Genomic DNA, 27,820 nt, shown 5'->3' with positions numbered 1-27,820 from the left:
AATGTTATTAGTACATTCAAAATTTAACAAGAGAGAAAATTTAAAAGTTTTATCTGATGGCGAAATAAATATAACACCAGTCCCATTTCCTTCCTTACTACAAGCATCATCAAAAAACATTTTCCAAATATCATTATAATCTTCTTTTACATAAATTGAAATTGGATTAACGGTTTTAGAGGTAGGTTTAGTTATGCTTACCTGGAAGTTGTCCATGTCAGAATGGCAAAAGTTGACTTTAGGATCTGGAATATAATCTTCAACTAAATAGTACGACTGGGGTTCTCTCTCAATTCTGATTTCCTTCCCTCCTACAGGTATGGTAGCGCAAGGCAAATCCAACTACACATGACCACCAACCAAATTCGATCACTGCCTAGATAACAACATATCATAACTTGCAAATATCTTGACTACTGTAATGTCAGTTCTATATGATATATGTGGAAATGGCGAAAAACGGAATTCAACATTTTTAATAATTCCAACTACAGGTACAGATCTGTTATCCATGGCATAGCATTTACCAAAACGAGTATCAACTTTAAGACCTATTTCTTTCATTACATTAGCAGACATTATATTAACTGTTGTGCCAAAGTCAATCATACAATTCTTTACCAATTTATTATTTATCAACAATGTCAAATAGAACGGGTCTACTTGGTTTGACTTTTTATTTAACGTTGTTCCTAAATATACAATAGGTGTCTCTTCATTATTTTTAACATCATTCTTATTGTTAATATCTTGCACACTAGATAATATCTTCAAAGTCTCGTCCTTGTAATCAGAAAATTTTATCATTTCCATTAGAGGCATAGCAATTTTCAACTGAGATAAAGCATGACTCATAAAACTATGACAATCAGATATTTGCTTACCACTAGTTTGCACGACTGGTTGCTTGGTCATCCTATAAGATTGATTACCTTCTTTTTGCTTGGCTTGGGCTTGATTTCCAAGCTTTTTAGATGCTTCAATCTGCTGCTGATTTCTTGCAAATATACCGACAGGACTTCCTTGATTAGCATTAGTCTTTATTCCTTCTTTGGTAAGTGTGCTTAGCATGCTCAACTGCTGCAATAGTATAAGCTCTTCTTTCTTCCGGTGTTAATCTATGAAAACTAGGTGTATCCTCCTTCTCTGAAAACACCTGTTGAGCACACCGCTGCTGGTTAGAACCCCTGTAATAGCAATCAGCATTTTGGTCTTCATCCGTAGAGTCATCTTCGTCTCTTCCCCATAATGGTTCGGATGATATAGTGTTGACTATAAGTTTCTCTTCATTTTTCTGATTTTCTTTCTCAAAAACAGCTTGTGCAACAATACAATGTTTAGGATCATGGGGTAATCTGCAAGCATCACACCATGGGCCATCATCAACGATGTTGACTTTCTTTAAAGGGTCGGGGGTATCCTTAGCATAACTTGGTCTTTTAGGTTTCCCATCTTTCCAATTTGTGTTGTAGGGCATGTCCTAGAGTCTTACCCTATCATTTCTGTTAAAGGGTGGTCTCTCATTTCTACTTTGTTTGACCTTTATCTCCTTTAACATATCCATTATTTCTTTAAGTTCGTCCTTCTTAGGGTTTTTTGGATTATATAGTTTTGGATCGTCCCTCTTGTTGATCCTTCCGGCTGCTTTTCTATCATTTTCTATTGTCATGGCAATTTTGAAGGCTTGGGGCAGCGAAGAAGGTCTTTGAGATTTTATTTCATAGTGAGTTTTACTATCAAAAGCACTTAAGTAAAAATCAATCAAAAATGAATCCACGGGCTTGGTTTCCCTCAGAATCCTGTTGAGCACTTTGTTAAACCTTTTGTTGAATTTTGATACTGATTCATTTGAGTTCTTTTTAATGCTTGTTAATTCGTGTGATGCAAAGGATGTATCATTGTGATCACCAAATTGCTCGATAAACTGATCAGCGAAATCACACCATCCAGAAATAGATTTATCCGACAAACTCCTATACCATTCGTCAGCATCTACGGTTAATGATTGAACAAAAAGTTTCATGATCTTCCTCAAAATCTTCGATCACATTCTTTAGATTAATCACATGTCTTTCAGCTGATTCTGTTCCACTTCTTGAAAATTTTGGGATAGCATTTCTTAAGTTATTAGATATAGGATTCGGATATCCTCGAATTCTGTTGAAATCAAGTTGTCTATATCTTTCGATTGCCATAAGTTGTGTTATCACTTGATTTCTATTACCCTGATTTTGCATCATATGTCCCTGGATGTTTTGATTATTCTGATTCAGCCCATAAGGTTGCCTAACGTTTCCACCATTTTGCGGAATTCTTCTATTATGTGGCCCATTGTTCCATGCTCGTTGATTGTTATGTCTGTTAAGATTATTATTTTGATTTCTATCTCTTTTGTTCTCATATAGTGGATTATCATGACTAGTGGCAAACTGTGCTTCCAAATTCTGTTTGTGAGGAGGATTGTACTTTGGTGGTGTGTTTTGATCTGACTTTTCCTCCCTCCATCTATCAGACCTTTGTTTATTACCAGCTTTAGGCGGGGAAGTGATAAGATCTTTTGATATTCCTATTTTTGCAAGGATATCATCTGGCTGCATTTTTAATGTTTTTGCCAATATTGCACTATTACCGTTTGTGGTTTCAGCCATCTTCTTTATTATCATATCCCATTGCATTATTTGTTCTTGTTCGTCATCATCTTCAATACGAGTTATCTCGCATTCAGGGTCTTCATCAACCCTAGGAATGTGAAAGAATGGGTTACAATTTTCCTCATCTTTTTCGGGATTGTTATGACTTGATTCACCTATTTCAGGTTGTTTGTTGGTCCTTTCCTGGAAGTTTCTATGTCCCATGTAAAACGTTTTTGCCTTTTGATTTTTACCTTTCTTATTTCTTGGCTTTTTGTCAAAAGTCAGTTGTGCAAGTCTTTTAGGTTGAGGATTTACTGATCTTCTACCCCACATGCAGTTCAAAAGCAAATAATTGATTCTCAGAAAATAATATTCAAACAAGATAAAGTCACTACTTTCTTTTAAACAGAAAGAAATAAAGATCTAGGTTCTTTATCCAGCAGAGTTAATGCCAATAACTTGAGAACAACTTGTTGAAAATAAGAAAAGAACTTTTTCTTTAGTTGCTGTTAAGTATTTATGTGTAATGTATACAACTAAGATTCAAGCCAAAACTTAAGATTTTTGAACACAACTTGAAATCTCAGAAAAGATTTGTAAATTTTATCCAAATGCTGATTAGAAATCTGAATATTAGAATCTGAAAATTATAAAAAGTAAATAGAAATACTAAAAGAAAGCTTACTAATGTGTTTACGCTTGTAGTGAAAGAAACAAAATCAGAGAACTCACCACAAGGCTTGTGCTTAAATGAAACTCTAGACTGGTCTTTGGAGTAAGTAAACCTTACTTGCGACTTTCCCAGCAGAGTCGCCAATCTGTTGGTTATCAAAATCACTGGTTAGAAACCTACGAGTCTTGCCTGCTCGATGTTGGGTTTCTAACTGATCTTGGCCAACGTGACAAGATTAAATCAAATCCTTTGCGCTTTTTTTTCTGCTAGACCAAGGCATGTTTACCCAAATCCAAAACTCGAATGCAAGATGTACTGTAGCGGATTAAAAAAAACAAAATCCTAGATTGGCAAGCGTCAAGGAAAACTTCTAGATTGCGATTAATAACTTTAAACTTTGATTACTTATTAGAATTGTATGCTGAAATAGAAAAGAGGTAAAATGAGTTACTATATGAAATCAAATCCTCAAAAGAAAAAGGTAAAGAAATGCCAACATTGAATTCAAAATTTATGAGCAAGTTTATGACCAGTGCCAAATTCTAATTGGGTAGTAGAGTCAAACATATGTTTCTTACATTCAACTTTACAGTATTGATAGTATAATATTTGTTAATAACTTAATTAATTCGATGCCACAAATTGTTACATTCAGATTAGTCTATTATGCTTTAACCATCACATGGACACAATAGCTACAAACAATGGGAAATAAATTATATCCTGCATTCTTTGTATTGATCAAATCTGAACAGCAATAAACAATTTAATGTACTTATCAAATCAATAAATTACTAACAAAAGGATAACAAAACCATAAAGGACGAGATATATATATTTCAACTCTAAAACAAATAGAATTTCTTACAGATTTTATTGTGGGACAGATCGTATTGAAGACCCTCAGCCTTTTGACGCTCTATTCAACATGTATCAATCCTCACAATTTCTGAGATTAATGCTCAAAAACCTGAATCTTCTTTGCTTTGCTCAAATCTCTAACTTCTCCTTTAGACAGAAGGATTCCAACAATATTGATAGAAAAATTTGCAGATTACAATGAAAGCAGCCTCAATGTGTCCTTGTTTGAATTTTACATCTTATATATATAGATAACCAAGAGGTGTTAGCTAACCTTCCAAACATCACACCTCTTGGTAACTTATAACCGTTCCTTATTACATAAGATTTTTAATTAACACGATAGCACTCAATTGCTATATAGTAAGCAAATAAAACCAGTGCGGATTTAATATGACCCCTGCCGAACACCATGAGTTAAAACATGATTGTTGCTCTGTCTGCCTGGGCACATGCCTCTTTTCCTATCTTCAGCATTTACATCTTTTCTGACTAGTGTTAAACACCTCGAGACTTCCACGCTTTGAAAGCATACCTGCGATGACATACAAAGAAATTATCAGCAAGTATATATGTGAGGGAAATCACGGAAACAGTACTTACCAAAAACCCACGGATGCCGTTAATAAAAACTCTCAACACCAAAACCTTTCGATATTAATAATATCTCAGTGTTGAATAAAATGCAAGATTCGATGCGGGTAATAGGAGACTTTGATTTCAATCCTGCCAGACTTCCAACCAGGATGATCTCTTTATCGTGCTCCTGTACACATAGTTTGGCGTGGGATTCTTCAAGTGGAATCACACTGCATATTCTCATTTCATGGTATTAGTGCTATGCCTGGGTACCCACAACCAGATTCCAACGACGTCGCTCAGCACCCTCATTTATTGTCGTGACCTTTCTAACGCCTCCCCCTGTGCATTATGCATCAAACATATGATTCTATCTGATTGTCGCAGGCGTTTTATCTTGAATCGTGCTTTCCTCCTCCGTGTGAGTTTCCAATTTATTGATTGACTAAGATCCTACTTGGAGACTGCATGTGTTCCCTTGATCAATATCATCACACATATATATCTTTCCACATCCTCATCTGTGTGATGATTTGGTTAGAACTTTCTGCTTCCATGGGGTCGCTAGACCTGTGACAGATACAAAATATTGTTAGATATAACTTAAGAAATGAGTATTATAAAACAGTAAAATCTCCTTGATCAGGCAGCCTAGTGAGATATGGGGAACAAAATCTCCACTATTAAGCATATTGTATCGGACATCTTCTAGCTTGTATAAGGTTTATTGCTCCTGACTGCTGCTTCAAGTTCTTCTTGTTTCCTCCATATCTTGTGACGTGAAGTAATTGGTTGATCCTCTTCGAATGCATTCAGACACCATTTGTTTGTTATTTCTGATGGTATCCTTAAACACAAGCACATCCAGATTGGTGCAATACTTCATTTTGTATATGTGATTGCTGACTCCATCGATTCCTGATCACTGCTGAAAATGGCATTCGGATGATTCAGTATTTTGTGTAAGAATGAAATATCTTTCTGATACATGACAACAGAAACGTTGGCAATGATTTAAAGTTTGAATTACAACATTTAATCAAACTTAGCAATGCATCTCTTGACCACATAGTGATAGCATCTCTGAATTTTAACTTTGCAATAATATATATTGATTTCCATACCACTTTTGCCAGAAGCCACAGAGAATCAGCCTGCAACCTTAATCATTGGATTCATTGAGTCCATTTACATGCCTTTGCTTTTGTTACTGGCATTCTCTTTGATATCAGATCTTATCAAGATACTCTTTCAGTAGTGAATCCATCGCATTTTCAGCCTTTGCACAAACAAACCAACAATTTTATAGCATTAATTTCTGCATTCGTTTGGGCATAGGTTCTCTGTAATTGTCCCATACAATCCCTCGAATCACAGCATTAGGTAGATGTACTGGGAACAATGGAGCCCAAGTGGTCCTTGTGAACTCAAATGCCAAAATCTCCACCATGTCTCCACAAATCAGGCATCATCTAAACAACACCATGCACACTTGCACAATTTTTAATTACATGTTACTAAAGTAATGGTGAATAAGGATGTGCTTTTGCCATGAAAAGCTTACAGTTCCTTAACTGTTCTCAGCCTTAGCAAATCTTTATCGTAAAAGGGGATTGCTTATCTGTTCCTAGTGTGCACATTTACTTTGTTCTTTTGCATGATCGTCCATTTTGGTGATAATGACAGCTTTCACTGAAACACATTGCTTCAAATGCTTGTGCCTGATCTGAGCAGGATTTGAGAATTCTCTCTTTGGTATGATACTTAGGACTCTACAATTTGAAAATTTTTAGAGCTCCATCAAGTCCCACATATCCTAGGGTTAGCAAACATTAAAAAATATTATTACAAAACTTAAAATTTTAATTTTTTTTGCATGTTTTCATGCCAAAAAGTGAGGGACAGCTGGCCGTCCCCAACTGGGTCAAGGGATGCGTCCCCGTCTTTCACGTGCCCAATGGGAATGTGTTTACTGTATGGGGTAAATAGTTTAATGCATATAGACAATAGACAAGAACATGTAACATAGCAGTACTCCTTTTATTATTCGCAAGTATGCCGAAGAGATTACATAGTGTTTCCAATGATGATTACCACAATGATTCAAAGTTCATTCCGGACAGTGTACATATACCATTCTGGAGGGGTGACTCAACCGTCATGCGTCTTTTCGGATGCTAATCTACTCATCGGCTATTTTATAACTTAATTGTCAACATGCTAATCTACTCGTTAGCTATTTTATAACTTTACTGACAACATCATCCCCCCCAAAAAGAAAAGTCGTCTCCGAACGACAATTACAAAATATCCACTTGTGCTATTTTCTCTGCTTCTAACTCTTGGGTATACTGAGCCAAGTTTCGCTATACTGCCTTCAACTGGCTGATCAGCTCCTCCCGAGGTCTCTATGCATCCACCAAGATAGCCTCACGTCCAACACCTACTCCGAGTGCCTCAAAATGTATCACCCCTCTCAAAAGGCTTGCTCTATTGTTCCCTCCACCTCTGAAACATAGACACTTTATGCCTGCAGTAGCTCCAGGTCTCATCAATTGGTCATACTTCCCACGACTGATAACCAAATGAGCACTTTCAAAGCTAGACAAAATTCCATGGAATACACCATTTTTGGTATTTTCTTCCGATCCCACACTCTTTCTGGCCACTGCTTATGTTTTACTACTTGTTTATGTCTTTCCCTTCCCTTGGGCATCATGCGTGATTCATTTTGAACATTATTGATTTGTCGTCGTTTTTTTTTTAAATTAATATTTAAAAAAAAAAAAAAATTTATCAATCACCTCTACCCCCGTTTTAATAATGGTTCTCATTTTTGTAACCCTCCGACTGATCATATGGAAATGCCTCCTTCATTCTCCCACCTGTCTTGCAAGGGCTTTACAGTCACTTCTTTCAACTCCTAGGCGTATGATCCAAACTTCTCTTTCTTGGTCGTATGGCTTTTGCACTTTTCACTTTCATGTATGTTGATAATGTATGGTGCTTGATATTTCCTTTTCTTGAGCCGTACAGTCATACAAAATATCTTCATATGGCCGCTTCCATGTCTTTCTGTTGTTTTAATTGCTCCTTCGTACAACGTACGGTACTTTCTTCCTCCCAACAATGGTCTTATATGTCCGTACGGCCCTATGTTTATCTTCTGCCATACAAAAGGCCGTATGGTGCTTTATCCTTCACAAACAGTGCATGTGTGTCCATACCGTAGCCTCTTCTGGTTGTCCGTATGGTTACCTTGTTTGACTGTACGGTGTTGCTTGGCAATGTGTATCCCCCTCTGTGGCCGTATGGTTTTGTTCATGTGTTGTACAACGATGTACTGCTGTCTGTATAGTACCATATGGTACCCTAGCTTGTTCGTACGGTCCTTTCTTGATTATGTATGGTTGCCTTGTCTAGGCCGTATAGTACTTCCTTGCCTACTTCTAGAAGGTCATACGGTGGTAGCTCCTTGTCCATACGGAGCCTCTAGTTTGTACAGTATTTTTCCCTTGCTTTGTGCTTGCCGTATGGTGCACCTCCAGGTCCTTCCTGCAAATTTTCAGCCGTACGGTGTATTCTTCTGTTGTCCGCATGGGTCAAAGCTCTCTCTTCTCCCACCAGTATGTTTTTTGGTTCAATATCATCTTCGAGGTTCATGGTTCATACTGTGGCCTCTTCATATTTTATCGGCTTATCTTCATTGAATGTATGGGCTGGTGTTTCATCCACCTACGCTTCTCCTTTCTTTAGTTCACTATATTGCTCCAAGAACACATTTCTTCCTTTTTCTTTTTCGACACCCAACATGTTGTAGCTCGGGAAGAGTTTGTAATCCTCCATCTGCCAGTGAAATAGTCTGTTCACCGAATCTAGATCATCCTCATTTGACCCTTCTTCCAATCTCAATACTCCCTCTTCATCAGGTTCCATTCTCTTCTCCTCGTCATCCCCTCCACCTTCGCCTTTGAAATCTGACGGCATTGCCTCCTCACCTACCATTTGTGTGTGCAGGTCAATTATGAATCTTTTGCCTCCATGCTCCATTGATAGGGTATTCTTCTTCCAGTCATGTTTAACCCTTGCTTGTACAAGCCATCCTTGGCCCAGAATGGCGTCATATCCTTTCCTCTTCAGTGGGATGACGACGAAGTTGAGTAGGAACGACTGTGTTCCAATAGTCATTGGTTGTGCCATCAGGATCTTGAGAGGTTTAATGCCATGTTGGTTCGCCGTTAGTAATTGGAACGTAGGTGGCCACAACGTCGGCTGTCCCAACTTCTTCTAAATATCTTCTGGTAGGACGTTTACTCTGGAACCTCCGTCCACAATTGTGTCTAAGAGGACTGTTCCTAATATACCCATCTCTACGACCGTCGGATGCCTTTCGAATGTGAGCGCTAGCAACATTGGGTCTGCTGCACTTGCTCCAGTTTCCTTTTCCCTTCCATGTTCTTCTGGTAGTTTAGCAGTCTGGGCTATGTTCGTGAGTGCTCTCCTTAGTTGAGGCATTGCGAGGATCAAATCATTTAACTTGATGGTATTTTAGTTTCTAATCTCTGCCTTATGATGTTTTGTTCTGCGCAGTTCCTCGTTGAGGTATCGGTAGTGTCCTTCAATTGTGATTTCTCTACTTGCATTGCTTTCTAAATTTCCGTCCGAACTTCTTTCGATCTCCTCTTTTCTTCCATCGGGTCAGGGTATAGTTTTGCTTGTTTACGGGTGATTGCCAAGACTTCTTCGTCCACGCCAATGCTGATCAAATTGACTCTTGATTTCAGGCACTTGGCATCTTCATGATCTCCAAGACTGCACCATTTGCATAAGAACTTTGGTGTGTTTGCTGATGTACAGTTCCGTCCAAAGTGGCCCCATAAATTGCATGCTCGGCATTGAACCATCGGGCGACCGTTTGCATCGTACTGAATTCGGCTGCGGCTCTCATTATTATTGTTGGCATTGTTGTTTTGCCCTCTTCTATTATTTTTGTACCCACCCGAAGTGGCACCATCATTGCTTGTGTTTTCGCTCTCTCCTAACATGGAAACCTCCTGTGTTAGGAGCACTTGTTGATGCCCTCTTGTTTTCATATTGAAGTGGTATTTTTTTGTGGAATGTCTCATAATTTGACAGATATCACAAAATTGGTTTTTCGGACAGGACCCCTTCGAGTGACCTTCTGTCTTGCATTCTGTACACCATAGCTTGTTTCCCTTCGTCTCTTTCTACATATTCTTAAATTCCTTCATCATTTTGATCATATTTTTCTGGAGAGCTCGGACCTTCTTACTGTCCTTTTCATCACCACTGCTATCTTCTTCCGAAGACGAGTCATCTGAGTTTGATGAGCTACTTTTTTTCTTCTTTTTCATTTTCTGTTCACTTTCTAAGTCCATCGTTTGATTGTATGCTTCAGTGTATGATGATGGCAGCACAATCTTCATTTTCTTCCTTAACTCTGGGCATAGTCCTATAATGAACCATCTCTTTTTCAACCCATCTACCGGCTTACATTCCATTTTATTTATTAATTCTTTTAGTTTTTTGGCATATACATAGATTGTTTCCTTTTTCCCTTGCTTTGTGGTGTAGATTTCTGCTACGATCTCATTGTTGTCTCGCAGTAATTGAAACTCGGTGATAAACTCCTTTTTAACTACTGCCCAAGAAGTTATTTTTTGGGGATCGACGTCGAAAAACCAATCAATTGCTACACCCCTTAGGGTTGCTGGAAATTGTCGAACCCATTCATCTGTGTCGGTTATGCCATTCGCCGTCCAAATTGTTTCACATGTCTTACAGTGTCTGATTGGATCGGCCATTTCATCACCATCAAACTTTGGCAATTTTTCCTTTAGTCTAGCCATTACTATTCGAGTTGGAGGTACTTGTTGTGTACCCGCACTGTTTTGCACTTCCGCGTTGTTGTGCACACTCGCGCTGTTCTACACACTTGCGTTGTTCTGAATACCCGTGCTGTTTCAGATAGTTGTCTTATTTCCCACAGCCGTGTTATTTGGTGATGAAGGGTCTTCATTAAGCGAAGTTGTCCATTTCAAAAGTGTATCGCCGACGAAGAGTTCACTCCACGCTCATGCTCCCTTTGCACTCCGAGCCATGCGAGTTAATTCCCTTTCGTCTGGATTTTCTTCCTTCAGCATATACTGGTTAAGAAATTTCTCCCTTGTTACTTCCGCCAAATCCAACCGCTGTCGAGTCTCTTGCAACAATTCCTCTCTGCTTCAATGTTCGCCGACAATCTGCTGAAACCTTCGTTTGCGCTCAGCCTGTTGTGCCAAAATTAAATTCCCTTGTGCGGTGTGTATTTCATCTTTTTCCTTTAGCTTATTCTTATTTTTGTTCGGCTGATTCGGCATTAGTCTTCATTCCTTTGCCTTCGTTCTAGGTCCATTGGGCAACGACGCCAAATGTTTACCATATGGGATAAATAGTCTAATGCATACAGACAATAGACAAGAACATGTAAAATAGCAGTACTCCTTTTATTATTCGCGTATATGCCAAAGAGATTACATAGTGCTTCCAACGATGATTACCATAATGATCCAAAGTCCATTCTAGATGGTGTACATATACCATTCCGAAGGGGTGACTCAACCGTCATGCGTCCTTTCGGATGCTAATCTACCTGTCGGCTATTTTATAACTTTATTGACAACATGCTAATCTACTCGTCGGCTATTTTATAACTTTACCGACAACAGGACGCAAGGACTTCCCCCTCCCAGCAACGATTTGGTGGTACTGTTGGGGACATGGGGATGTCGTCCCTCTATCTCGAGTGTGTCCCCATCTCGGGTGTGACCCATGTTATTATGATACTAATAATAATAAGTTGAAAATAGCCAAAATTATTCAAATTTTGAAATTGAAGATACTGTGTGTTGAAGTTGATGATCAACCCCACAGCTCCGAAGAATCACATGCATGCAAACACTTGTCATAGAAAGGGAGAAGCAAAAACTATGGACGCTAGAATTCCCAGATCCATAGATGAGACATTCTTGATGAGCAAAAGAGAAATTGAAAAACTGAATTAATAGATTACAAAGAGAGATATATCCTTATAAAAGAGATTAAAACTCTATAAGGGTAAAACCTAGGTTGCATGATAATAATTAATAAAAGAAATAATTATTATATACCTTAAGTTTAGCTTAAGTAAACTAGAGATAATAAGTGACTTAATAATTAAATTAATATGATTAAATTAATAAAAAAATACTTTATTAGTCTAACACCCCCCCTTAAATTCAGGGAGTAGCTAAAAGCTTAGAAACTACTACTGAAAGTAAATTTGGGTCTCGGCAACAAAGCTTGATGAGGCATCCAAGCACAACCAAATCTCTGAAAAGAGGAGAAATAGAGAAAACCACATGAGAAAAACCTTACTCCAAAAAGAGATGGAAATAATGCTGAAAGAACTAGTGAAGGACTAAAGAAGTCTCCAAACTAGGGAATGTCCTAGAAGATAGGAACAAAAGATGATCATGAAGAACACCACTGAAGCATGAAGCTGTAAACACTGCCAAACTGTTGATTTGAAAAACCTCCACCATATAGAACATGACTAGGTAGAGAAGACTAAGTCTGAAGAGCTGATCAATCGAAGATGAAAGGTATCTTCATGGCATCTAAAATAAGGAATGAAAGAATGATTATATGGTAAATGATCCATCTTATCGAAATGCATAGGTATCCAACCACTACAATCACCTAGTGCGTAGGATCAAATACTTAATACATAGCTCACTCCATCGAACCAAGAAAGAAATCATAACCTCACTATAATGCTGAGAGGCAAGACAAGAACATTGAAACTAAATGCAATATCTCCTGCAGAAAGAAGAACCAAGAACATCGAGAGTGCAAAATAAGTACAAACACCTATAATGGCATGTGTCGACACATTATGAGGCTAATGTCGTGGAAGGAACACTCACTTGACAAAGGAAGATGTCGAATATGGCCAACATGAAACCCCCCAAGCACTTTATAATGTAGTGCGAGTACAATAAAACACAAAAATGTGCAATATCCCGAAATGCAATAGAGTGACACTTTATCTCAGTGCACTTGCAAAAATACTACAAAAGGATGTCAACAAAGATCAAAAGAGACATAAGGCTGATGGAAGAGATAGTACAACCCATGAAAAATCATCTAAAACAACAAAATCTATGCTCCATGGGGACGCGTTTCTTGGGGTTTTACCCTCGTACCTGTACCGGGGACGAAACGGGGACGGATTTTGGCCGTCCCTTGAGTCGTCCCCTTTTTGAAAAATTCAGAAACGTCCCCGAAACGGCCAATTTTTTTGGCAGGAAACTTGGGGATGGCTAGTAGTATCGGACCGTCCCCTCTCCGTCCCTGAAACTGCTGGCCGTCCCCTTTTTTCCAATCAATCTGGTAAAGGCAAACCATCCCCAAAAAAACATTTTTTCCTAATTTTTGTGGTTCGTGTGGCCCCTAGTCATCTTAAAGACATAATAACAATATGCAACCCATATTTGGTCCATTAAAACACTAACTGTTCTACTCATTTTTCGATTTAACATACTTGCTAAGAGGAAGGAAAAAAACATAAGAGCAGTAGCAGTAATGAGCAAAGATTGTGTTTAGTGAGAAAAGATTGCATTTGGTATTTACTATTTACCAACTATTTTAGTTGGACTTCTCTTTATTTCATTCTGATTTCAGCATGATACTTGAAGCCTTTAGGCATTTTAATTTTTGCTATATATGTATGTGATAATGTTATAATGGAAGCACTTAGTATTTGCCATTTGATAAAATTCCATGTATTTATCTTCTAAAATGTCTATGGTGAATGGTTTATCAATGTTGTGATATACATATTTGAATTTTGTCTCTATATTAAAAAAAATCTCCTATGTTTTTAATCGCCGTCCCTTGATGTCCCGTCCCCTAAATTTTGGCTTCGACCCGTACTCGTACCGGAAACACATCCCCGTCCCCTAAAATGTCCTCGTCCCTGAAACTCCGTGGAACATAGAACAAAATCGATTCTCGGACTTGAAACAACCAAGATATCCATCAGAATGCAAAAATGTAAAGGACTGAATAGAACGTACCTAGAGCAAAATTTGGAAAAACAACAAACATCACTAGAAAGATCTTTCAAATACCTTTCCAATGATATAAAGAATTCCCAAATCGGAGATCGGATGCTCAAAATGTCTCCTAGTGCAAAATAGAACCCCTAATTTTGATTGCATAAACAAGAAACCAAACAACATCAAAAGTCCAAATAACCCACTTCATCACAACGGACTTGGAAAGAGCTTTCCGACGATATAAGATTCATCAAAAAATACCTCTGTATGACAAAGATATGGCCAAAAAACCATCAATAGGTCTCTATGACAAAACAAATCAAAGAAATGATAGTTTAAAGGTCGTCAAATTCTGGCTTTAAAATGCTGATGTCAACACTTGCACCCAAGTACATATTTAACGTCAAAAAATTTGCAGGTCTGTCAGCACCTGTTGATGTCAGTGTATTTTGATGATGCAACATCACATGATTTTAAAAAAAAGAAAGCACCCTTTTTTTTTAAATAAAGCACTTTTTTTTTGAAAATATTTAAAGCAATGCCCTTTTTTTATTTAAAAAAGATTTTTTAAAAAAATTGTCATCTTGGGAAGCATGCCCAGATTTGGGAGCAATTTGTTTGCCTTACCAATTAACTATGTTCAAATCGGACAAATTTTTTATGGAAATAGGGGTTTTTGGGTGCTAAAAATCTAATGGTGAGATCCGTTTGGGCTCAAAATGCACCAAAAAAATGAACCCCCCCCCCAAATCCAATACAAAACACCTCTGAAAACTGAAACCCTCTGAAATAAAAAACACAAATCTGAAAACCAAACCAAACCTTTCATAAGCAGAACATGGGCATGAAGATCTGGAGCTTTGATACCATGTTGAAGTTGATGAAAGATCAATCCCTTAGCTCCCAAGAATCACGTGCATGCAAACACCTGTCGCAATTAGAGAGAAGCAAAAGCTATGGAGGTTGGAATTCCTAGGTCCACAAATGAGACATTTTTCATGAGCAAAAAGAGAAATTGCTATTATCAAAAGTAAATCAATAAATTACAAAGAGAGATACATCCTTATAAAGGAGATCAAAACCCTATAAAACCTAGGTTGTATGATAATAATTAATAAAAGAATTAATAATTATATGCCTAAAGTTTAGCTTAAGTAAACTAGAGATAATAACTTAATAATTAAATCAATATGATTTAATTAATAAGAAAATACTTTGTTACTCTAACACTACGTGCTGAAGTTGAGAGGAGACTGGAGCTATGATTGGCTGCCAAATACAATATTTACTATATTAATTGCTAAAAATAGTAAGACGGCCAAAACTCCCAATTGACCAATCCATGTCTGAGCTAACACTAAAAATAGTATGTCTCAGACAAAGTTTCGTTCACCTCCATGAATCAAAATACTCCTTTGGTCATGTTGACAACAACCTGGAAAGCCAATACCTATGCATTACAAGAGAACCTGAAAATGGGGACACTACATTATATTGCCTAAGCCTCTTTTTTTTCTCCTTTATAGCATTTGCATTTTCTGTCACTCATGTAGTTTGATCTTCATGAATTGTTGGTTTCTTTATGGGCCAGCAGCATCACCATCTTTGTTACTATTGTATTGCCTTGGATTTATTGTGTTTATTTATTTTCACAATGAACAAGTAGGGAATTTTAACGGCAAGGTTGGAGCATATGGTGAAGCGTTGCAATGATTCTATAATAAAATGCATGTTGGTGGGAAGGTGGACAATTCAATATTGCAACTTTTACAAAAATGGGAAGTAATGAAATATTTATTCAGGTGGAAAACCTTCCAAGTTTGTGCACCAAACTTCTGCAGTAGGACCGTTACAATAGTTTGGTAGTAGTGCTCCTTCATCCTCCTTTGAACAAGCATTTTGAGCTCAATCCTTTCACAAGGATAAAGGCCTATCTCAGTCATCTGCTCAGTCTTAGAATAGCTCCAAGAAGAGGCAAATCTGGTGCAGCTATTGCCACAAATTTGGTCATGTGATCCAAGAACGCAGGATGCGCATTGCTTCTGAACAAAGGAAGCAGGGAGGGTCTTAGCCACAGGCCAATATTGCAGAACATGCAGAGCTCACTGATCAACCCGAGTGCCTTTTACGCCTTTTGAGGATTGTCTTGCAAATTTTTTGTTTCGTTTTGAAGTTAGGTTGACCATTAAGGGAGGGTATTTCAATTAAATTTGTCTATTTTTGTTTTTCTCTTCTATAGATTTACTTCTATTTCTAATGGTCACTCTTCTTCTATGTTTCCATATTCTCTCTTTGTTCAATATAGAAACTTTCTCTTTCTCTCTTCAGATTGCTTCTATTTCTCTCTTTGTTAATTAATAATTATAGAAATATTCTTATGTATACTTGTATATATAGATCATTTATGATCTTTGTTTAATACATTCATTTTACCATAATACGTTTTGCGTCTTTCAATCATTGATGTTACTATTTGAAGTGTTTGCTTTTCATTTGTGTGTTAAGATTATATTTGAAAGCATTTTCTATTCATTGTGATGTTATAGTTTTCAAGTTTCTTCCATTTGAACATTCCTATGATTCATGTGTGTTAAGTTTGGTATATTCAAACATTGCTATAGTTTTGGTTAGAGACGGTGTACGTGTGTATACATATAGAGACAGCATTTGTGATATGCATAGACTGTCAATGAAAATGTCTATACATACTTGTTTCTATATACTATATTCAGTATTGCATTCTATTATTGTGAAGATTAGACAAGCATATTTTTTATTTCTTTGATCTGAAGGTGTTCGACTGTGCAGTGTCTTGAAGTTATCCATTGATATAATTGAGAAGTTCATTGTATATTATCTTTGTGTAATGTTCCCACTAGATGGCAGGATCGTTGCTTTGATACCATTTGTAATGTCCCTTGTTGGGACTTATATAATTTATTTCAATTTCCTCAAACTAAACTTTTTGCAGACCAAATTTTATATATCTCCTTTTCTCTCCTCTTTGTTTTTGGGTGATTGGTATTTCTTAATATACCTTGATATGAGAAAAGATGTGTCTTTTCATTATATTATTATTACCATTATGTTATTATTATTTATATTAATATTAATACAATTCCCTTTATATAATGAATATTAATGTTTTATCATTTTATATAATAATATGATTAATATTATATTATTCTATTTATTTATTATTTGTCTATATGGACTTGTTTTGACGGGGATATCATAGTATGACACAAAAGTTAAGGACACTTTTGTAAACTCAAGCCAAATTCAAGGCACTTTCTGGCTTCCCTCATCCCAGGTTGTTGATTTTTTGTGGTTTTATTTGGATGAACAAAGGGTTCACACAAAAGATACAATTTGATACCCATTAAATACAATCCAGACATCATCTTCCAAGCAGTAGGGCATAATGCCTTCATTTAAATCTTTCAACAAGTTTGGTATCTATTATATTTTCAGTATATGCAAGCTCAAGTTTTATTAATCACCTCAGTTATAGGTTCATGTCATTCATTCTAAGGTTATCCTTCATGGTTTTCAACAGCCAATCAGTGAAAATAGTTTGCCTAATGTTTGAACTTGCACCAATGGAGGGTTAAAACACCACCTAACATATTAGCCATATAGACACTCAACAATGCAGGCCAAGCTCTTCTTTAAATGAGCTTTTCATAAGTAGTTCCCGAATCTCATGTAGGAATTGGGGACTGTATCCTGTTATCATGAAGGAAATTAATGATTGCATTCATTGAGTTAGTAGTTAGATATACTTATCTAGAATAAATCAGTCAAGATTTGTGAAAAATGCCTTTCTAAGCTGCAACAGGTCCTTATTAGAGAGATTGGAAGTGAAATAGTGGAAAGCCTTCTATAAGTAGGGGACTAAAGCTTTGTATCATCAAATTGTACATGCCATGATCCTCGTCCTGTGTTTAAATAGGCAATGTCAAGCCAAGGATCCAGAAATTAAATGACAAGGATATTGTCGAGCTATATAGTTTGCAAATACATGTTTCAAGAAGAGTTATTGGGTGGCTTACATTTCATTGAGGACTACATGTTGAAGCAAGGTTAGGCAAAGTTGTATAACACATCCTTCATTTTCTTACATGGGAGGAAGGATACAGTTGATCACATCCTTGAGAATTTTCTGCAGTAAATTCATTTTGATTGTGGCTTCGGTGTGAATTTCATTGTTTCTTTATCAAGAAGCTCTGCTATGGGACTCTTGGATGATCAGGTAGAAAGCCAAAAGCATTTGACATGCTGTCCATTTCTCTGCAATGAACTCGTGGGGTGCACAGCGCACATCTACCTTTAGAACTCATAGATGTTTAAATGTATAAAAGAGAATCTCACCCTGGAGAAGTTGAGACTCTTCAAGAAAGAACTACCTCTATTCATTAAAAGTCAAACTAACAATGGATTTTTAATGTTCTTTACTCTTTGTTTGTTAGCTTACAAATTCATGTACTTGCTTTCCTTGCTTTTGTAAAGAGAGATCTACCGGTAACTATTTTTCTTGATTGACGCAGACATTCATTTTTCAAAAGATGCATTCCTCCAAAATAGTGCATTTGCAAGTTTTTTTATGAAATTATTCCATGGGTAGATTATGCTAATTGATTGGTACTTATATTTGTTGCAGATTATGTTGCCAGAAGCTATAGCTATTGTTATGTCTCCCACAGATTCTTCTAGGTATATGATTTTCAATATGTATAATTTATCAAGCAAATCCTTATTTGCAGAATCAAGTTTTTGTGATTAGTTGATGTTCTTATGCAGAAAATATGGGGTCTTCCATTTATCAGATCCAGGGGGTATCACAATCTTAAAGCAATGTCAACAGCGTGGTTTTCACCTTCATGAAGAGCCTCCTGATGGGAGCCCAATATATGATCACTGCTCTAATGTTCTCATGAACCCTGATCTTAAGTTTGATGTGGTTGACATCCGCTAATTCAAAAATCTTCCAAAAATGTATCTATATTGTGCAAAGCCAACTGATCTTGTATGGTATGTGGTATAGTAGTCTGTTTGCATTGGTCACTCTATATATGTTGTAAGTTTCTTGAGTATCCTGGTAGAACTTTTGCCACTGTTTACCTTGGTGATCTACCCAACCTATGATACTTCAGTGACTGCCAGATGCTTTAATGTATACCTGTGTAATTTGCAACTAGTTTATGTCCACATTTTCAGTTCCAAAGTGCATTTAAGCCTTGACCGCTAGGAAGAGAAGATTGTGCGTGATCTGCTCAAGTGGTGTCGATTGAATCTGGAGTACTGCAGAAGAAGATATGTACTTGTAGATTGCAGAGATCAAATTACCATGGCAAGAATGTAGCAAAGGAAAAACATCTAGACCATCACACTCATGAAGATATTATGGAAGTATCTTGTGATAGTTATCAAAAAAGTATTTAGCAGTAAGTATTGAAAACTGAGACATCCAAAGATGGACATAGTGATTTCAAACCAAAGTACCATCTAACAAACATATATGACTGAAAATTTTTAGAGGGGACGGACAGATCAGTGATGGGAATGACTTGTATGAAAATATTATGACATCTTGCTGCTGCAGTTATTTCAAATTGGCAGCATCTGTTTGTGTTTCTCTCAGACTAGTAAAATGCCCTTGCATATGTATAATGGCAGTAAAATTCTTCACAACAGGACTAAAGGTAATAACATGGTTACTTTTCAGCCATATCATGGTAACCAGAAAAGGTTCTTTACAGCCACAAATGAAAGTCTTTTAAATGGTATTTTAACATTGCTCACAACTGTTAAATGCTCATAACATCATAAAAATGAGCAATTATATATAATATATTTCAGATTTGTGGTTAGTCACTCATAGCAAAGGTCCGATGCCATTTGTTTTGGCTAGTTCTTCAGAAATGCCTAGGCTATATTTCAGCTATTCAATATTAACATTGTGAATATTTTAAGGATTTTATTTTTGGTTAGCGTTTTTTGCAATTATGAGGAAAGGCATTGTATTTATATTAGTAGTTTTGTGTGACAAACAATTCTTGACATTAAAAGATTTACCCAATATAGAGTAGGACCATCAAATGAAAGCTTTCTTTAAGTACAATGAATGCGATAAAACAATTCTATTCTAAAAGAACTTGTGACTGAGAGTTCTGAAATAGCAAATTGGGTGCTCCAATGCATAAGTAATGGTGTAAGGATTAATTTTGCATTGGTGCATCCTACAGGCAGGATAGCCATTTCCAATAAAGACCAGAATACTTAATTGGTTATGCAAAATACATAACTATTGCTTCACTTTTTTAGATACCTATGTTTGTGCTGTAAGTGCTACTTGGACTGCCTTTTCACATTTTCATCGCATCATATTATGCAGATTTCCTAGTACACATTGAAATGTTATGCCCACATGTCATGACATGATTTTGTACTTGCAAGATTGATTTGCAATGTATAATGTGGGCAGCCAATGTCAGATTTAAGACGTGTTCGAATATTATGCATTGCAAATTCATTGATACATGTAAAACAGATCATGGAGGTTTCACGAACTACTGTCATATTGGATTTAGCCAAACAACTACATGTATGTAGTATTTTCTTGGCTGTTGTATATTGACAGTTCATATCTCCCCATAAGCAGCAAATATAGGATGTGGTATCTAGCAGCAATGCCATTATCTAGAGTTCTTTGAAAAATCAACAAAAATATAGATATCTAGAGGAAGAGCACCAATACTTGCACACCCAAACTTCACGCACTTGTAGAGCCTAAACTATACATCGAATTTGGACACTTTTTTGGTTGGATTTATATGCAAGTTATTTTTGGTGTAAACAAAACTTCTTGTAGAGATCACTAGGCTTCAAAGGATCGAAAGTGGCCATTTCAAAATGAGATCCAACACTCACTCAAAGATGCAACAATATATGTTCATTCACAAATGCTAGTACTCGTGGACATATGTCATAGTAGTGGTGCACAAATGGAAAAATTACCAACCAAAATAGCTAAAAATTGATGGGCTAGTGGTATGAATATGATATTTTTTAGGGCTCCTTTAACATTAGTAATTGCGAGGTCAAGTGCATGTGGAGTGTGTGGTTGTTGGAACATGTTCGCTTACTTGTGCTCTTCTCCTATTATCACTATTTAAGTTATGGACAATGTGCCACCTTTCAACAACTTTCAAAAGATGAACAACTTCATCATTGTTGGCAATTATCTTCTATTTTGTACAATTAAATTGGTGTGTTTTAAATATGAGGATATCAACTCACTCGGTGACTTACATTTGTGATAAACAAAACATCTAGATGAATAAAATATAGAGTCTAGATTCATCGGTGATATCATTCCCTAAGTGAATGAGTTGATGTCTTTTACATTGTAACTATTGTTCACCAACCACCATGTAGATTCACTTTAGCATGATAAATCCTATCAATTAATCTATATAATAACAAATAATGTAGATTTACTTCTATTATAAGACGGGCTCTATAGTGCTTTTTAGATGCAAATCATCCATTGTTGCTTAGTTTGAGGATGATATCCAATGAATTCAAGGACTTGAAGGTGACAAGAATGTTACATCTGCTTGAATAATAATAGAATGCCAAATTGCAATTCGTCTAGCTCCATTCAAATTAGAAGTTGTGCATGATATTCCCATCTAATGAAATACGAGCCATTTGATTTTGAAGGTGAGAAAATCAATCTATAATTTAAATATGTGGAGTGTGTGGTTGTTGGAACATGTTCGCTTACTTGTGCTCTTCCCCTATTATCACTATTTAAGCTATGGGTAATGTGCCACCTTTCAACAACTTTCAAAAGATGAACAACTTCATCATTGTTGGCAATTATCTTCTATTTTGTACAGTTGAATTGGTGTGTTTTAAATATGAGGATAATGAACAAAACATCTAGATGAATAAAATATTGAGTCTAGATTCCTTGGTGATATCATTCCCTAAGTGCATGAACCAATGTCTTTTACATTGTAACTATTGTTCACCAACCACCATGTAGATTCACTTTAGCATGATAAATCCTATCAATTAATCTATATAATAACAAATAATGTAGATTTACTTCTATTATAAGACAGGCTCTTTAGTGCTTTTTAGATGCAAATTATCCATTGTTGCTTAGTTTGAGGATGATATCCAATGAATTCAAGGACTTGAAGGTGACAAGAATGTTACATATGCTTGAATAATAATAGAATGTCAAATTGCAATTTGTCTAGTTCCATTCAAACTAGAAGTTGTGCATGATATTCCCATCTAATGAAATACGAGCCATTTGATTTTGAAGGTGGGAAAATCAATCTATAATGCAATTCTCTATTGTAGCAAAACTTCCTTTCATATTTGTTCAAACAATGTAAAGAGGGATTAGATTGGTGGAATATTTATGCACAAAAAAAAGAAGTCATTTTTATTAGATGGCATTCACTTCCATGTTAGCATAGCGGATACAATAATTTATAGTTTAGACATCATTTTTTGTTGCAATTTTTTTTGAAATTCAATGAAAGGACTTATGTTTTAGTTTAGTATTAAAAGAAACAATCTTAGTTTGGTAACAATGCTTTTACATTTCATGACATCATTTTATGCAGATTTTTTGAATATGACTTTGAAATGTTATGCCCATCATATGTCAGGACATGATTTTTTACTTGTAAGATTGATTTATAATGGTATAACATAGGCAACCAATGTCAGATTTAAAACGTGGTTGAATCATATGCATTGTAAATTCATTGATACATGTTTAACAGGTCATGGGGGGTTTCACAAACTATTATCATATTGGATTTGGCCAAACAAATAGATGTATGTAGTATTTTCTTGGCTATTCTTGTATATTGGTTGTTGTATCTCCCTATAAGTAGCAAATGTAGGATGGTGTATCTAGGAGCATTGCCGTTATCTAGATTTCTTTGAAGAAATGACAAAAATATAGACATTTAGGGGAAGGGCACTAATACCCGCACACCCAAACTTCATGCACTTGTAGAGCCTAAACTATGCATTAGATTATGCTGCATTTTTTGGTTGTATTCGTATGTGAGTTGGTGTGAGAGAGAAATGTGGGCCTCTATTATTCACACACACTTCAACATGATCCTTATTTGAAGAATCATCTTGGAATGAACATGGGATTGTTCTTCCGAAATGTCCAACAGGTTGATCTGTTGCCTCCTAACTAGAATGATTTTGTTAATTGCTCTTAAATTGAGAAGCTAGCAACCAGACATCTAGAATGAAGAATTTATAGTGAAATGAGATGCAATATTAATCTAAATGTATGCAATGAATCTAGAAATAAAAGAGAGCAAATTATACTAAATGCATGCATTTTAAAGCTAAAATAAGATTGCAATGCAAGAAAATCAAAGCTAAGAATATAAGAAGTGAGTGATCATTTCAACATAAGTTCGATATAATTTATGAGCATCCCTTGAAATGAGGAATTGGGAGCTTCTTAAATAGAATTGCAGGATTAATCAATGGTCGAGATCAATTTGGATGGACGGTCGAGATTGGAAATGAGAGTCAGTTAAAACAGAAACTTCTTTGTGCAAATGAAGTTAACTGATTCACTTCTAAGTGTCAGAAAGAGTTGATTAAGTTAATTCCTTTTCCAATTCCAATTCACTCATAGTTTCCATTTTTGAATTGAAGAGAGAATTTGGAGAGTATATTTAATTTAATAAAATTAAATATGACCTCATAAATGCAGAATCTTAATTAATTGGATAATTAAACCCAATAATTAAAAGTGAGGATATATTAAATTAAATTAAATACATTTAATTCCTTAATGTATATTAGCAAAAGGGGTAAATTTAATTTAATTAAAGCACTAGGACTCATAATTAAATTAAATCGATTAATAGATTTACCTTTGCTACTTCGATTAGACTTAGGAATTAAGTAGAATATGTAATTAATGAAGATTAGGGAGTTTTTTCATTTGACACTTAGGTCAAGTAAAGATTATCAGAATTCAGAATTGCCTATTAAAATAGGACTTTAAGATTGATTAATAAACCAGAATTGGTTTAGCATGACAATGTACCAATTTTGGGGTATTACATTTGTCCCTCTTTGAATGAATGTGCAAGCAACATGTTTGATTCAAAGAAATCAAAAGTATAAAGCATAGATCAAGAAATGAGCTTGGTTCTAAAATTGATGATACAAAGATCAATTGATAAGCTTTTTAAGGTCATCTCCAGAATGAAGCTTAATCATATGGAATCCAGATAGAACACTTAAATATTGAAATTGATAAGCTTTTTAAGGTTACCTCTAGAATGAAGCTTACCCTTAGGGAATCTAGATAGAACATCTAGATATCGAAATTGATAAGCTTTTTAAGGTTATCTCCAGAACGAAGCTTAACCTTAGGGGATCTAGATAGAACACCTAGATACCGAAATTGATAGAACAAAGATTGTCAAACTTCATAGAATTTTTCCCAGAACGAGACTCAATCCTTAGGAGTCGAGGTTAGACTGTCCCAATGCCTGTACATTAGAAGCTAATAAGATTAATCATGATTCATAGAATTATCTCCAAGTAGAGGCTTAATCCTCACGAGTCAGGGTTAGACTGCCCCAATACCTGTCCATTGAATAGTGATTTAAAGCAAGAGCTTAGAATTGTCCCCAGAATGAGGCTTAATTCCCAGCAAGAGTTAGGATTATCTTCGAAACGAAGCTTAATCCTTAACAAGAATTTGGAATTATCTCCAGAACAGAGCTTAATCCCCCAAAATCTAGATAGAACTCCTGAATACTAGTCCATAAAAGAGATAAAAAGATCTATGATGAGTCATAGAATCATCCCCTAGAACAAGGCTTGATCCTCAAGAGTCAAGGTTAGATTGTCTTGATACATGTCCATCAATTTTGACAAGAACTGTTATAAGATTCATTAGTCGATCAAAAGATGAGATAGATGACATATGATGCGAAAGAGAGGGGAACAAGATGCCCCAAGTGATGAGGACATAAGATTTAGATTAAGTTGAAGCCAGTTTTGAAAGATTCAATGATGTAATCATCCTACTCCCTCGGGAGCGAAATCGAAAGATGACACACCAGAACAGTGATGCAGAGTAGTATATTGAGAGATACTGAAAGAATTTGAGATTTTGAAGAATGTAGAACAGATCAGAAGAGACTAAAGAAAATTTGGAGTCGATTTGAAGTGATTTCGAGGTCCAAAAGACCAAGTTTGACCAAAGTTGACTAAATTTGACTAGAGTTGACTTTTTCTAGAAATTTTCAAAAATTTGAAGAAAATGTGATTTGAAAATATTCCAAGATGCACAAGGTATCAAAAATTGGACTACACAAGTGTTCAATTGTGTCGGTCCCAAAAATTGAAAGTGTCAATTTGAGCTGTTTAAGTGTGTTAGTTTTTTAATTCAGTCCCGAAAATGATTTCATAGTAGCCAGAGTAGCCAAGAGGGTGATTAATCAATCATTTGTGTAGTTGTGAAGAAACATTATACTTTGAAGAAACCAACAACCTCTCATAATGAAAGATGCAAGTAAAGTAGTGATTGAACTGTGCTTTTATGCAAGTGGAGTATGAAATGTAATCCTATGCTAGATGCATCCCTAGGTCTAGCTACTAAACTCATAAAATTATCATCACCAAGTGTTTAGCTAAACCCACAAATGTCGTACAATTTCCACTATCATTGTAATAATTAAAATATGAATATAACACATGTTCTAGTTTTGTTGGGATTAAATGTAAGCATTCAAGGCACAAGAAGCCAAAATGACCAGAACATTTGTCCCTTTTGATGTAGCAAGCGAACATAAGCATCAGAGCATAAACACTAAGATGACTAGAATGTTTCTTGCGTGCAAACACACCAGACACACAAGAGATCCTTCTTATGCTAAGTATTCAGTAAGTATTCTATCTGCAATGACCCTTGCATTCGTAACTTGAGGCAAAAGTGTGCTAGGTATACTTGCAGTGACCTATACATTCACTTAGCAGGACAAGTATCAGTATTTATTTTAACATAGAGAATTCCCTCGAACAAGCAAGGAAAAGAACTAACCTCAATGAAGAGTCCATATAAAATGAGTTGAGGTACACATGACTATCCAACACGAGATAGAGGCTCTTATAGTGGACACCCCTTTTATATGCATGCATCAGATCATTGGAACTAGACCAACAAACAGAAAGCAAAGAAAAGATCATGCCCCTAGTCCTCGCTTCTCTAGTCAAAAGAGACATCATCAAGTTGCTTGAAGAGACATGATAAAGAAAAAATCCAAAGAAGCAAAGAAAAGTTTAGCATATCCTAAACAAGTTCAAAACTTTCAGTTTAGTTTTTGTGTTATAGGATTGACGTCAAGTGTCAATGTTTAGAACATATATGAAAGAAATCTCTTTAGTAGGACGATGACAGTAGATAGACGTAGTTAGAATAACTGGTGATTGAAGTCAAAGAGGAATCTTCAGTAAGAAGAACCTTAGTAGGAAATTGAGCGACAATAGATAGATGCAGTTAGAACAATTGGTGACTCACACAAGAGAGAGATTGTCCGTGAGAGGAATCTTAATAGTGACACAAGCGACAATAGGAGGAAGTAGTTAGAACAACTATTAATTGACGCGAGAGATCTTCCGTGAGAGGAATCCCAAAAGTGACACAAGTGATAGTAGACAGACACAGTTAGAACAACTGGTGATTGACACAAGAGATCTTCCATGAGAGGAATCTCAAAAGTGACACAAGCGACAGTAGGCAAACGCAGTTAGAACAACTGGTGACTGACGCGAAAGAGATTCCTATGACATTGTAGGGTGTTTCCCTCGAGTTATGACAAGATCCAATCCATGGATGCATGAACAAAAACAACAAACTAAAGCAGGAAAGCAATTGTACAAGGAGCCAGAAGATGCCCTACAAGATATAGTATTTGAAACAAGAGGCGCCTGTTTACTAGGTTTTCACTTTCTTGGCAGAGATTCTTTTTTTTGCTACCATGATGCCTATTTGCCTGATTTTCATCGATAGCACTTTATTTTGTTTTTCAATTTTTTTGTATTTTCCTCTTTTTGATTTTTTCAATTTTTTTTGGTATTACCAAGGTGCCTATTGCTAGAATTCCACCAAGATAATGATTTTTCTAGAATTTTAAGTATGTGCAAAGTGCTTTTGGAATCATGTCAGCTGTAAAATTGCTTCAGATGGAAAGTGTTGATGGGCTCCTTGAGCGCCTCTCCCTTAGTTGTTGAGAGTTGGAAAGCACCAGATCCAAACACTACAGTAACTATGTATGGACCAAGCCAGTTGGGTTCAAACTTTCCTTTCTGTACCCATTGTTGCTGATTCTTAGGGTTTTCTCTTAGAACGAGATCACCTAGTTGGAAGTCACATGGCTTAACTTTCTTGTTGTAGTTTCTAGACATATGCTGTTGATAAGCTCGAAGATGATCACACACCATTTGTCGACATTCATCTAACAATTCTAGCTCTTGAAGCTGAGATATTCTGTAGTCATCACGGTAATGAGGCCTTTCATGGAGATTCTCAAAGTAGGAATCTCAACCTCAATTGGAAGCACAACATCCGCTCCACATACCAAAGCAAAGGGCGTTGTACCCATTGGAATTCTGATACTTGTTCTATAAACTCATAAAGTTGGATTAATTTGGAGGTGTCAGTCCCTTCCAAATTTGTTGACTGCGCAATCCAAGGTCTTAAGGATAGCCTTGTTAGACACTTTTTCTTGACCATTACCTTGATGGTAATAAATAGAAGACCAGTGTTGTGTGATTCTAAACTTTTTGCACAACTCTTTAAGATCTTTTTTTTAAAACTATCTCCCACTATCAATAATGATTGAGGAAGGTACCCCATACCTGCATATGATGTAATGAACATAGCTACA

At 36.1% G+C, this 27,820-nt stretch overlaps 1 protein-coding gene across 4 annotated transcripts in view; it reads left to right on the top strand.

Moving 5' to 3' along the window:
* Window positions 1-19,882, top strand: part of LOC149569099 (AMSH-like ubiquitin thioesterase 3) — a 186,191-nt gene extending 166,309 nt beyond the window's left edge. For 2 of the 4 annotated variants that reach the window (XM_089821878.1, XM_089821877.1), the window contains 2 exons: window positions 18,511-18,563; window positions 18,651-19,882. In XM_089821878.1, the coding sequence (XP_089678004.1) occupies window positions 18,511-18,563; window positions 18,651-18,825 (228 nt within the window). In that variant the 3' untranslated portion in view covers window positions 18,826-19,882. The remainder of the gene's footprint in view (window positions 1-18,510; window positions 18,564-18,650) is intronic. The other 2 variants (XM_089821881.1, XM_089821879.1) reach the window with 1 other exon arrangement.
* The last annotated feature ends 7,938 nt before the right edge of the window (window positions 19,883-27,820 follow it).

This window comes from Cupressus sempervirens, chromosome 3 (assembly GCF_028749045.1).
Source record: "Cupressus sempervirens isolate cs-2001-9-10 chromosome 3, ASM2874904v1, whole genome shotgun sequence".
Classification (NCBI taxonomy): domain Eukaryota; kingdom Viridiplantae; phylum Streptophyta; class Pinopsida; order Cupressales; family Cupressaceae; genus Cupressus; species Cupressus sempervirens.
The sequence above is the reverse complement of the archived record's forward strand: the minus strand, read 5'-3'. Positions and strand labels throughout refer to the sequence as shown.